The sequence below is a fragment of the Eulemur rufifrons genome, chromosome 7 (genome assembly GCF_041146395.1).
Source record: "Eulemur rufifrons isolate Redbay chromosome 7, OSU_ERuf_1, whole genome shotgun sequence".
Classification (NCBI taxonomy): domain Eukaryota; kingdom Metazoa; phylum Chordata; class Mammalia; order Primates; family Lemuridae; genus Eulemur; species Eulemur rufifrons.
The window spans coordinates 267,849,473-267,862,633 of record NC_090989.1 but is presented as its reverse complement, the minus strand read 5'-3'; the positions used below and the strand labels follow the sequence as shown (position 1 = coordinate 267,862,633).

At 56.3% G+C, this 13,161-nt stretch overlaps 1 protein-coding gene across 1 annotated transcript in view; it reads right to left on the bottom strand.

Moving 5' to 3' along the window:
* COL27A1 (collagen type XXVII alpha 1 chain) overlaps positions 1-13,161 on the bottom strand; it is a 136,910-nt gene that overhangs the window by 92,279 nt on the left and 31,470 nt on the right. Inside the window, exons 6-8 of the mRNA XM_069476710.1 lie at positions 10,787-10,840; positions 9,291-9,344; positions 7-51 (exon numbers count right to left, since the gene is read on the bottom strand). Coding sequence (XP_069332811.1) covers positions 7-51; positions 9,291-9,344; positions 10,787-10,840 — 153 coding nt within the window. The remainder of the gene's footprint in view (positions 1-6; positions 52-9,290; positions 9,345-10,786; positions 10,841-13,161) is intronic.

Sequence of the window (13,161 nt, the reverse complement as noted above, 5' to 3'; positions counted from 1 at the left end):
CCTCACCTGTTCTCCGGGGTGCCCTGTTGGTCCAGGGTAGCCCTTGTGTCCCTGCGGGAGGGAAGAAACACATCAGGCAGGGAAGACGCATCCAGGCCTGCAGGTCACAGGGGCCCAGCCTCCCTGCCTGCCCGGTTCCGCACCGCCCGCTGCACGTCGGGGCTGGAGTGCGCGCTCCGTGAACACTCCCCACGTGGACGCGGACACTACGTGAGGCTCAGCAGCTTCCTACAACTTCGTTTCTGCTCTCAGGACTTCTTAGGCCAGAAGACATCGGGGGAGTCCTTCACTGCTTTGGCAGAGTTTATAAGCTGAACTGGGACACAGCAACGGTGACCAAGTGACGCTGTGTCCCAGCCATTCCTTTTCTGAATGCAGAGAGAGGGGGAGCCCGTCTCTCAGGAATGGAAGGATTTGCTAGTGCACAGCGGGGACCGAGTAGGACCGCGGTCGGGACGCACTCAATCACCAGGAGACGCTGGGACTCCCGCCCGTCTGGACCTGCTCCAACACACGTGGCCACATCTAGCCACCCAAACAGCTGCCTCCCTTCCTCCCACCGGTCCCAGCTCCTCTTCCAGGGAGGAAGAGGCCACCCAAGTACAGATCGAGAAGGACTCTGGCAACACCCAGTACCACCCTTGACCCGCTGTCCCCATGGCCCCTCTACCATGGTCTAAGGCAAGTCTGGGCCAGGGCTCTAAGTCACGAGGATCAAGCTGAGTGTGCGCTTCCAGAAGGCCCCGGGGACGGCCACCTGAGCCATGGCATGGGTTAGGAGGTCTCTGAGGGAAACCCCAGACTTCAAGCTTCCATCAGCTTGGGGCTGTTGTGAAAATAAGAGCAAGCAAGGGGCTCCCATTTCAGACAGAGTGACTATACACTCATCCCCGGTACACCCCGTGTCTCCCTGACTTGCTGTGCAGCTTTGGGTGGGTTACTGCCCTTCTCTGGACCTCAGATGGCGGTGTTAGAACTCTGAGTCCCCTTCAGCTCTGATGTTTTAGAACCCTGGAATTGTAAGACTCCCCTAGAGTCTAAAATATACACAAGACTCGAGATACACTACAAGACTCTAGAATACACACACACATACACACGCGTGTGTGTACATGCCCATAGACCCTCTCTATGCACTGATTACCCGGGACTGCACAGGTAGAAGATGACTTCATCCAGCCCTTACAACAGCAGCCAGGAGAGGTGGAGGGGGTGATTACCATCTCTGTTTTACAGAGGAGAAAACTGAGTCTTGGAGAGCTAAAGCCACCTGCCCGCAGTCCCATTGCGAAGGAGCAGGAGGCGCCCACTCACTACCAGATCTTTCTGACACCTGAGGCCACACTGAGAGCCTTGCGATCATCCCCAGGCATGTACAGCTGCGTGCACGTACACAAACACACACACTCAGCACCCCCCGAAAACGCCCAAGAAGTGGGGACTCCTAACTGTAAACAGCAGTCACTTTGATCCAAGAGGTCCGGGGAGTTTACGAGCATTCCTTCTGCACCTACTCACGCCTCAAGACCCCTCCGCGACACGATAGCATCTCAGATCCAGGGGCCCGTGGAGACTGATGCAACATGGCTGGGAGACTCTTCCACCTGGGGCCTGTGCTCTTCTCCCCAGTGGGCGCAGGCCACAGCCCGCAGCTAGCGCGCAGCGTGATTACGATCTCTTCTGTCAGACTGATCTGGTTTCCAACGCTGCTGTGTGACCCAGAGCCAATGACTTCACCTCTCTGAGCCTCCTTTACCTCAATTATAAAATGCGGGTGTAAAGTTGGAGCAGGGATTGCATGATATAAAGTGGCACTGGATTCAAGGGCCCCATAACGACCAGCTGCTGTCATCACCATGATCTTCACTCTTCATTCATCCGTCCCATAAACAGTTGCTGAGCTTGCAGGCACCAGCACCGTTCTAGGCACAGGAAGAACGAGACAGACACGTCCTTTGCCTTAACGCAGTTTACGTTTTCATTAAGGAACTATAAAAACTAAGTCAACAAATATAATGTCTGGGGTGTGGGGAGAGGGGCCTGGGGAGTTGTTTAATGAGCACAGAGTTTCAGTTTTACAAGATACAGAGTTCTGGGGATTGGTTGCACAACACCGTGAACATAATTAATGCTACTGAACTGTACATTTAGAAAAGTTTAAGATGGTAAATTTTATGTCATTTGTTTTTTACCACAAGAAAAAATAAAATTAAAGTGAGAGAGAGAATCCGGTAGTGGCCAGTGCTACAAAGAAAAGTGGGCAAAGTGAGGGGACAGAGCAGCATTGCGGGTGGTAGTCCCAGGAGGGGGGTCAGAGAAGGAAAGGCATTCCAGGCAGGGGGCAGCAGGTGCAAAGGCCCTGAGGTAGCAATGCTCTGGAGTGGGTTTGAGGAAGCACCAGAAAGTCTATGTGATGGGAATAGAACAAGTGGGGGGCAGGCGGGGGTGGTCAGAGAGGCAGTAGGAGACAACACCGCAGGAGATACGATGTGACTAATAGCCATGGATCACCATTTTTCCACTTGGAGTTTGCAGATGAGGAGGAACAAGCAAAGCCTTTTCCCAGTGGAGAGCTGAAGTGAGCCCTGCACTTTGGCTGTGTGACTCAGCACCGGCAATTATCCTCTCTGAACCTCACTCCGCCATCCTCTGCCAGCCCCACGGGGTTACTACAAAGAGCCAATGGGATAACAGGGCAGGGGCCCCAGGAGAACCACAAAAGGGGGTCCAGGAGGCCCTTGGCCATCACCAGCGCCTGTGGCTTCCTCTGTAGCCACCAAGAGCCCTGCTGAAAACCAACTCTTCAGCCCCCTCCCAAAGGAAGCAGAGACATGTCTCCAGCGAAATCCCAGAAGATTTCAAGTAAGCCCTTTGCTCAGGATACAGCCAAAAGGAAGCACGTACAGTGGCCCTGTGCCTAAAGCACTAAAGCCTTCATACATCAGCTCCTCAACTCCTTGCAATCACCCCTAGGAGGCAGGAATTGCCATGCACATGTGCCAGTTGAGAAAACTGAGGCTCAGAGAGGTAAAGAGACTTTCCCGAGGCCACACAGCTTTTCAGCAGCTGCACCAGGCCTGTGACTCCAATCCCTATGTCCTTAACCACCAAATCATGGGATGAGACATACTCTTGAGGCCCGAGGCCTGCCTGGAAGAGCCACAAGGCCCCTTAAGGAAAGATCTCCTTACAGACATCCTCCCCAGGATGGAAGCTCTCAGATCACCGTGGCACTATTGCAGAAGAGGTCAGTCATGGAACCCTGGAGTGTCTAAGCTGGAAGGGACCTAAGCCATCAGTCTGACAACCTCCTTTCTCACTGGACAGACCGACACACTAAGGCTCAGAGAGGGAAAGGGACGTGTCCACAGTTACTTGGCAAGTGATTGCCAAGCCCAGACTCTTCCCTGGGACTCTAGACCTGCTGGGCTGTGCCTTGTCCACAAGAGCACAGTTCCCGGGGCTCTCCCGATCAGTGAATGCGGAAGGGCCTTGAACACTGCCCTGGGCACCCCAGTTTCCCCTGGATGGCCAGGAGCAGCAGAGACGGAGCATAGCCAAGGGGGGAGGGGGTGGGGGAGGCACCCATGCTCCCTGGAAGCACCTTAATGGTGTTTACCAAACTGGGGCCAGCAAATCGCTCCAAATGACAGGGCCCCAGGACCTGGGAGAATCCAGGCCATTATCTTCTCCAGGGCCCCAGCAATTACGGGGCGGGCACTGACCGCAAGGTGGACCCGCGGGCAGTGCTTTCCCAATTTGTGATCGGTGCCTGACCGCTACTGGGGGAGACAGAACGCTTCGGGGAGCTCCTGGGAGCAGGGTGTCTGCAAGGGGCCTCTGGCTGCCCCCCAGGCGGGTCTCCACAGGACCTGTGTTTATAATAGCACTCGGTCTATATTTTGGTTTGGGAGCCAGATTAATCATTGCTTACAATGCACAAGGAGAAACCAGACATCACCTCACTGTTGCTACAGACCGTCTCCCCGTCTGGCTGGGATGCTATTTGGGCTTTGGGCAGGGAGGGGAGGGGTCCTGTCCTGGCCTGGGGGTCCTGGGGACCAGTGTGTGCTCAGACCTCAGCTGTCCACCCAGGCTCTAGCGTGGCCTGGGCAAGGCCTCAGCTTCCCTTGCAGCAACATGGAGCTGACCGAACTCGCCTGTTCTCCACGACGCTTCCCGCCAAACTTATCTACCACCTTGGCAGCGCACGCCCCACACTGGGCAGTCTGCAGGGCGGCCAGAATCAGAGAGGAAGATACACATGCAAGAGACAGAGGAACTTATTACATGATACTAGATGAGGCACCTCTCTGGGCCTCGGTTTCCCCAGCTGGCCTCTCGAAATGTCCTGTTGGCTGAGAATCTGGAGGATTCCGAAACTCACGCAGGCCATCATGACACAGCCAGGTGTGCGACACCACACTCTGCTTTGCTCAGTGGACACCTGAGGCAGGCCAGGGCAGGCAGGATCCTTTGTGTACGGCTCATTCATTCATTCAACAAGTATTTGCTGAGCCCCAACAATGACCAAGACCCTGGGCACTAGGGATACACTAATGAACCACATAACTCACCCCTGCCTTCTAGAAGGGGATGTGGTGGGCATTAAACACATATCAGGTGCAAGGAAGGAGAAGCAGCGAGTGCTAGGAGAGTACAGATGCATCCCCTAGGGGCAGCAGCATTGTAAACTGAGGCTGGAGGGAAGGGTGGGCCTGGAGAGAAGACAGGGTTGGACAAGAAAGGGGCCAGTAGGTGCAGGACAGCAGCAGCCCAGAGCAGCTCCACAGCAGGAGAGCCTGGAGAAGATTCTCAAGAGGGGCTCTATGGAACTGGGGGTGCCACACTCGGGCAGAACTGGCAGTTCTGCAAAAAGCAGGAGATTGTCTCAGGCAGCCTCAATCACGTGCTCCCAGATGACCCCCCTCTGCCCTCCCGTTTCATTACAGCTTCCCACAGACAGCAGCCAACTCAGGCGGCACAGGCAGGGTGTGGGGGCAGGGCGAGGGTAGCCGGCGGGAGCCCAGGGAAGTCAGGCTGGAAAGAGCAAGTCAGTTTCAACCTGAGTACCGATTTCGTTCCATGAGTCTCATCTACCTGGGGCAGTGTGTTAAGAAAGATTCAGCGGCCATTTCAGGGCTTGGCAAGAGAGATCAGTGAGTGATGCTCACCAGAGGTGGGGAGAAAAGGAGGTGCGGAATGGAGCAGATGGACATGTCCAGTGCTGCGCTAAGCCCGCGGGGGAAACAAAGATGAACAGGTTGGGTCCTGTCCTCTGTGTACTTGCTCCAGTCTGAGTGAGCAACTTGCCAAGGCCACCACCCGTGGGTTTGCCCACCAGCCAGAAAGCGCAGAGTCCCAAGGCAGCTGAGAAGGTGGGCTGGATGGTCAGAGAAGGGAGGCGTGACTTTCCCCAGCCCCCCCGCGCCTTTTTTTTTTTTTTTGAGAGAGAGAGAGATGAGTCTGGCTCTGTTGCCCAGGCTGGCCTTGAACTCCTGGGCTCAAGCAGTCATCCCAGGTAGCTGAGACCACAGGCACACCACCACGTCTGGCTGGGAGGTGTGACTTCTGCCTGGAGGTGGTGGAGAGACGCTCTTGGAGAAGATGGCGTTTGAGAACAGATCCAAGGGCCAGATCTGTGAAGAGGAGTGTGGAGGAGAAGGCGCGCCAGGGGAGGGCCCAGCAGGAGCAGACGCAGGGAGGCAGGAGGGCTCGGGGCACGCGGGACTGGATGGAGTGAGGGTTTCTACGCAGCCGGGTTTCTCAACCTCGGCATTGTGGGCTGGATCCGTCTGTGGTGTGTGGATGGGGTGGGGGGCTCCCCTGTGCATTGTAGGATGTTTAGCAGTATCTCTGGCTTCTACTCATTAGAAGCTAGTAGCAGCCAACTCCCAGCTGTAATATGCAAAAATGTCTGCAGACATTGCTAACTGCTCCCTGGGGGCCAAAACCACCCTGGGTTGAGAACAGCTGGTCTACAGGACAGAAGGCGGGAGGGTTAGACTACAGAGCACGGTGGGTGCCAGTGGGGTTCTGGCAGCCTTCTCAGCAGCGGGGGGTGGTTCACTGGTAACTAGCAAGAGGACTGACTCTGCCAGAGGGGCAGGACCTCCTTCAGCTGCTTCTCCTCCGTAAGCATCACGACCATTCATTCATTCATTCAGCCGACACGTGTGAAGTGTGCGTCCCATGTGCCAGCCCTGTGCTGGGTGCTCGGGACCTAACATCTCGCTCAGCCCTCCCACCGCCCCAGGAGGCAGCAGAGGCTCAGCGCGGCGAGGTGATGTGCCCAGGCAGAGGGACAGAGGGACGGAGCCAGGATTCCACCTGGCTCTACCTGCCCTGCTCTGTGTGCCTTCCCCGCAGCCCTGCGTCAGCCCAGCCAAGTCCTTCAGCACGCATCCCAGGCAGGCGGCACAGAAACAAACCTTCTCGGGCAGGCAGCCCCTTGCCCACTTGATGGACCCCCTATCTTGTTTGAGAAGCTGTTTTAACCAGCCTGGTGGTGAGGGAAAGGGCTTGAGAGTCAGAAGAGCTGGGTGCAAATCCCCACCCTGTGGCTGAGTGACTCGTGGAAGGGACTTCCATTAAACTGGCGGCTCTCAGTCTTGGCTACCACGGGAATCACTGCGGGGCCTTAGAGCCACTGATGCCTGGGTCCCACTCTCAGGCCAATTGAACCAGATCCCCCGAGGGGGTGCAAGCTCCCAGCTGGTTCTGGTGCACAGCGGGGCTGGGAGCCACTGCTACAGACCGCACCCTCCACGAAGCCCTCGGTGATCTCATCTGTCATTTAACACCAGTGTCAGCACAGGGCCTGGTACATAGGTACGTGTTTGCTAAATGGCTAGAAGAATGAATGAATGAGAGAGTAAATGAATGAGACCTATTTGGACCTCAGCTTTCTCAGCTGTAAAATGGGCATAATACTGCCTAACTCTTGGACACCACTGCGAGGAAACAATGAGAGGATGGACAGTAACCCTTTCTGCCACCTCTGATCTGCCACACTATTTAATATCAGAGCCCTCCCAACCCAAACTCTTTCTCCTGCCTGTTTTTCTCCACAGCCCCTCCCATCTTAAAACATACCTTCTATTTTTACTATTTTTTCTTTTTACTGCATCCCCAGGATGCAAGCTCTGTGGGGCGGGGATTTTTGTCTGTTTGCTCAACTCCGTGCCTGGCGCACGCTAGGCATTCAATAATTCTTGTTGCATAAATGCATGAAGAGGATTATTGGTTTCATCTCAGAGTGACACAGCACTCAGCTTGCCGGTGAGCAAAGGGGAAGCTGACCTCACCTCTCAGCCACCCACGTCCCTTCTCTCCCAGGGCTCCCCACAGGAGATCGTGCAGAAAAGCCACGCTCAAGGATCGGGGCAAAGTGGCTACTTTTGTCACCAAACATGCGTGTGGGAGTAGAGACGGCTTACAGTGGTGATTCCAGGCACGTTGCCCACCCCACCGGTCCTCTTCTTTGACCCCCGCCCCACTCCACTACACAGGGGTCCCTGCCATGGGCCCTGAGCTCCCCCACACTCTGCCTAGCACCCTCGGTGAGTGGGTGACACCAGCGTGCCACAGAGCAAACTCCTCCGTGTGCGCCTGGGCCAGGGCCAGTCAGGAACTCAGAGCAAATGGCTTTGCCAAATCGTTCTCCAACAGCACAGAGGCTCCTCCTTAAGTGAGAAAAGCTGCGCCCCCCCAGCTCAGGTAGCCGGATCCTCTCAGTTGGGGATTCCTGGTCTCCTCGACCATCTGCTCAGTGCGAGGAGCCTGGAACCCCAGGCAGGGTTTCCCCATCTCCTGCCACCTCTGCTAGACTGCCACCCCCACGCGGAGCGAGACCACCACCGGCTGCTTTATGAGCCAGGAATGGAAGGAGCCTGCTCCACTCACACCTCATCCATCAGAAAGTGCTAGAGCCCAGAGGGGAAGTGCGTGGGGAGAGGGAGTCTCCCCGTGTTCACTGAGCCAGAAAAGGCCAGGTTTCCCAGCTCACAGGCAGCCACTGGCTGGGGCTGGCCTCTGAGGCTGGAGGCGTGGCCTGCTCCGGCCATGCGGAATGGAGAAGGGGATGGGGATGTGGTCCTCCAAGTCCTCCTATGTCATGGGGCTCTCGAGGCAAGGACAGGATGGAGCCAGAAGACACCACAGCTGTCCAGATGAGAACCAGATGGCCCAGAGAGAGGGCAGCTATGGCCACAGCTGGGAGCCAGGGCGGAGGAAGCTTGAGCCATGGCGCTAGGCCGATGTATCTACTGGACAACCCGTCAGCAGTGGCGGATTTTCCTGCAAAAGGCAACTGACTCTTGGCCTGCATTGCCCTCCCCTGTTTCCGGAACACCTGCTATGTGCAGGCCCCACACTAGGCTCAGGAGGAGAGCAACAAGCTGGATTTGCACATCCTGGTTACCGAGGCACGCTGGGGGCTGAAAATAGCTAAGCTGAGATGGGCTAAGCCTCCTTGAGCAGAGTGGAGGCTCATGGCCTGAAGCCAGGAGCTCCGGGAGGGCTTCCTGGAGGGGGCACAACCACAGTAGAGTGCTGAAGGACAGGAGACCCTGGCTGGAGAAGTCGGAGAGGAATCCAGGGGCACCGTAAGCTAGAGACCCAGCACCTAGGACATGGCAGCCTGTCCCCCCACAGGCGTTTGAGAGATAATCCCCTGGTATGGATGAAGAGGACATGGGATTGGGGGGGGGGGACATAACAACAGCCAGAATGTCCTCACTGCCTTTACAGAGCATCCCCGTCACCTGCAGCACATCAGCGCAGGCAAATATCAGACTCAGGGGGTCACTGACTTGCCCAAGGTCACCTAACCAGGAAATTGCGGAGGCAGGAGTAGGACCCAGGTCCCCCTCACCCCGAGCCCATACCCACAATGGCTGCTGTAGGCTTCGCTCCTGGGTCAGACAGACACAGGCTGGGGCGGGGGGCGGAGCAGGGGTCACTGTCACCATCTCATGGAGGAGGAGGCTGAGGCTGAGATGGGACGTGCAGGCCAGAGGCCACACAGCCAGCAGGTGGTGGAGCCAGGGCCAACGCGGGGCCACTTCTGGCCATGCCTCATTAACCATGGTGGGAGGCACCTCCTCCAAGCCAAGGTGCCCCCTGCCCCCAGAAAGCACACCCCCAAAACCTGTCTCACCCCCACCGCATGCCCTGCATCCGAGGGAGTGGGCTGGGCTGAGGAGAGGCGGGGGTGGGGGGCCTGCAGCTCTCCTCGCGTGCTAGGGAGCCCACTGGGGGCGAGGCAAAGCATCAAAACCAAGGTGTACCTTTCGTCCCAGAGGTCCTGCGTTCCCGGAGAGCCCAGGCAAGCCCATGTCACCCTGCAAGACACAGACAAGGGGGTGAGGTGGGGCAACAGGAGCAGAGACACCCGTTAAGTTGGAGGTGTGACCTCCAGTGGCCGGCTGTTTCCAGGTGGGCCCCAGAGGAGACTCGAGGCTGCCCGGCAGGGTGAGAGCAGAAGGAGGGGCAGCGTTCCCAGCCCCTCCCACTGCACTCAGTGGCCTCACTTCACCTAGTTCATAGCTTGGGCTGCGGCAGAAGATACCATGTGGAGAAAGGGTTCCGATACTAAAAACATGTTTGAAAACCAAGCTCCTGAGGACACGTGGGCCTCGTCTGTCCCATAGCAACCAGCTCTCTCTCTCCCTGTGTTCCTGAGATGCCTTCTCACTGCTGGGCAGGGTGGTCGCCCAGGAGGGGCATTTCTGCAGATTTCTAGGATTTTACCCCAAGACCTGCAAGTAGACCACGCAGGAGCCGGAGAGAAGCCCAGGCCCTTGGGTACAAATTCCATTCTGCCATTCTGCTGCATGACTTCCAGCAAGCCATCCCCACCTAGGGCCTCTGTTTTCTCATCTGTAAGCTGGGCCCATCTGCCCGGGCTGATAAGGTTAAGATGAGGATCAGATGAGAGTACATGTGGACACTGTTTTGGGACTCTGGGTCACCTAGGAAATGTTTGCTGAATGAAAACACTTAGCGGGGAGGATGTAAAGCAATGAGCCACCCGTGCCTTGGAGCAATCAAAAGGAGCAGCCGCTTCTAGGTGCCCAAGCAGAGGGGGCTGGGTTAAGCAGCAGTGCTCTATCAGGATGGCTCTTGGGCCACGTACAGAGGAAGCCAGACAGACCCGAGCTTCCTGGACCACTTCACTTGGAGTTCTGGGCTCCCCTCTTCCCGCCCGTTCCACGCTCTTTCCAGGTCCCTTGCTCAGTTGATGGGGTGGATGCTTCAGCGACAGATGAAGGCCATTGGCCAAAGTGTTTTCTCTTCCCTGCGCAAATCTTCTGGTCTCACGGCCCCTCAGAGTTGGGGAGCCCTGACTCTCCAGCCCATCTCCTAGAAACCCACAGACCTGTCTGCTAGAATTAACAACCTCAGGGCGCTTTGAATGTCTGTTGGAAGCTTCCTGGGCATGTGCTACCCAAGAAGCTTCTGGATGCCAAGGGTCACCTAGCAGGCCCTGCAGAAAGCCATGCAGGGCAATAAGCAAATGGACATTCACCAAGGGTGTGTCCACAGGCAAAAGCTTTTGCCAGTTTTGTTGGTTGTACACCAGGAATAAGGGGGCCAGGAATAACCTTAGGTTTGGTGTTGGGAGAGGCTGAAGGACTTCAGAAAAAAAAGCCAAACCATATCCTGACCTTCCCAGATTTTCCCTCCTCCCTGCCTCTGCCAGGATAGCTTGCCGCAGGGTGTGCTGGTTCCACTACTGTCCACCCCCCGTCTTCCCTGAGCACTGGGGTCCCTGGAAACCTACCTTTGCCCCATCGTAGGCCTTTCCTGGTGAGAGCCCCGGGTCCCCTTTCTGTCCCTGAAACAAAAACAATTCCACTTTGGCCACCAAGTCACCTAGAGAGGATATTTCCCCCACAAATGCTGCCTAAAGCCCTGTTCCCCTCCTTAAATGCTTTTCCACTCATCCCCCAATTCACACAGCTCCAGAGGGCTCCTCTCCAATTCCATTACTCCACTGTTCTAACACCTTCCATAGCTCCCCGCTGCCTGCATGATGACAAAGGTGTCCCAAGTCTTCTGTAATCCAGCCCCAGCCATCCTATCCAGACTAAGCTCTCCTTCCCCAGCCAAAGCCACAGAAAAAGCCCTCTGCTCTATCCCCCGACCACAGCCCACTCCTCACTCAGCCTGTCCTGCTGCCAGGCTCTTGCTCAGCCAGTCACCCCTGCCCAGAAAACCCTTCTCCAATCACCATTAGCCAAACCACAAACATTCTTCAAGATGCAACTGGAATGTGCTGTCCCAAACTGACTTGCAGAACTCTGGGTGCACCGCACAGGTGGCCAGTTCTTGCCTGTACATGTCACTAGGACCGTCTCCTGCCTGTTCCCCTGGGGCTCTCAGGACTTTCTGAGAGACATGTCCAAGAGGCACATCGATACTTTCCAGTTTTCCAGAATGCCAGTGTGTCCCTCATTGGTCACTAATGACCTAAGACTCAATGCACTAATGTCTGTGTACTAACAGCTCAATGCACTTAATTCTGTGTACAGCCCTTCACAGCCTGCAATATCCCTCACCTCATTAGATTCCCACAATAGCCTGATGAAGCAGGCAAGGGACGCGTTACTACCCTCATAACACTGGGGAAACTGAGGCCAGGAGAAGGAAAGGGACTGTCTCGGGTCCCAAGATGGCAGAGCTGAGACAAGAACCCTGAATTTGCGACTCCCAGACCTGTGTTCTGGGATGTACCGGGACCTGATGAGTTAGAGCAGGCAGCAAATCGGGGAGAAATTGACAAGCAGCGGGTCCCCAGTGAGAGGCAAGCTCTCTTTGTGCCTTGCATACGGGTCGGTCCCCATCACACGGATCCTGGCTCCTAAGAGTGCGGGGCTCAGGAAAAGGCGCCACGGAGTTCACCAGCCACGTGTCTTGCAGGGCCGAGAAGAGAGCCCCAGGCCCCGGCTCCTCCCACTTGGCCAAGCTGGTTAAATGACTCAGGACACAGCCCTTTGGAAAGTCGGTCCACCCTGCTGTCACCTTCTAAGAGCTCCTAATCCCTGGGCCTACCCCTAACACCCTGAGGTCCCTCCCCTCCCAGCCTCCACTGGGCCCAGAGTCAAAAGTCCTGGCACAAAGTCCCAGACCTGCCACAGACGCACAGTGGGACTTCGGACAAGTCATTTCACCTCTCTGAGCCTCAGATTCCTCACCTTAAAGACAGGGGCCACGCAGCACACGTGTACACACACCCTGCAGCTTCCCAGGTTTCTAGGCGAGGAGCCAGTGCGGTAATGGCCGTGACACATGGGAGGGGTGGTTTGGCCGACTTTGATTAATTCCCACTTGGTTCTTTTCTTCGTCAGAACTCAGACCTTCCAAATCCTGACTCGGTCACTCTCCACCAGAAATCATTGCATTCTGAACCGGAAAGAGCCTCCAAGAGGGAAGGAAGAGGCTTTTGCTGCTCACCTACTATGCGCAGATACTATGGGAGGCCCAATCTGCGTACCAACTTCTTTAGACCTCACATCATCGGCTTGTTCCAGGGAGGGACAAAGACAGGTTCAGAGACACTAAGTCACACCTGGGCTGATCCAGCAGGTAAGAGGCAGAGGCTGACTAAGGCCCTGGTTAGGTCTGACTTCCAAGGCTCCATTTGCAAATGAGGAGCCCAGAGGCTCCTCCCACACATCCCCTCCCTTCCTGTAGTCGCCCCGGGCTAACGGCCCCCAGAAACCCAACTCTCTGTGTACCTGGGCCCCTCCAGGTCCCGCCTCCTGCAGAACCCCGCCGCTGGGACCTACATGGCACTGCCGCTTCTCCGCATGGGCACTCTCCCACCCTCGGCTGTTCAGAAGCCCAGCTCAATGCCTTTTATGTCCGTGATGCAAGGCCAGGCGCAGGGCTACCCGGGATGCCAATGGCCAAAAAAGGACAGCAGCTTCTCCTCACCCCGCCCTTGCCCACCTCGCTCTGCAGCTGGTAGAGGAGCTGGGCTTAACAAGCTTCCTCAGGGTGGGCCTTTGTGTATCCCATTCTGTCGTTTCATAAAATGGGGAAACTGAGACCCAAAGAGATGACAGACTCGCTCCCTTGCCTGAGGTCCGTACCCAGGGCATTTTAGTTCTTTATGGATTTCTCTCTGCATCCTCAGCCAGCACGGTGATGTAA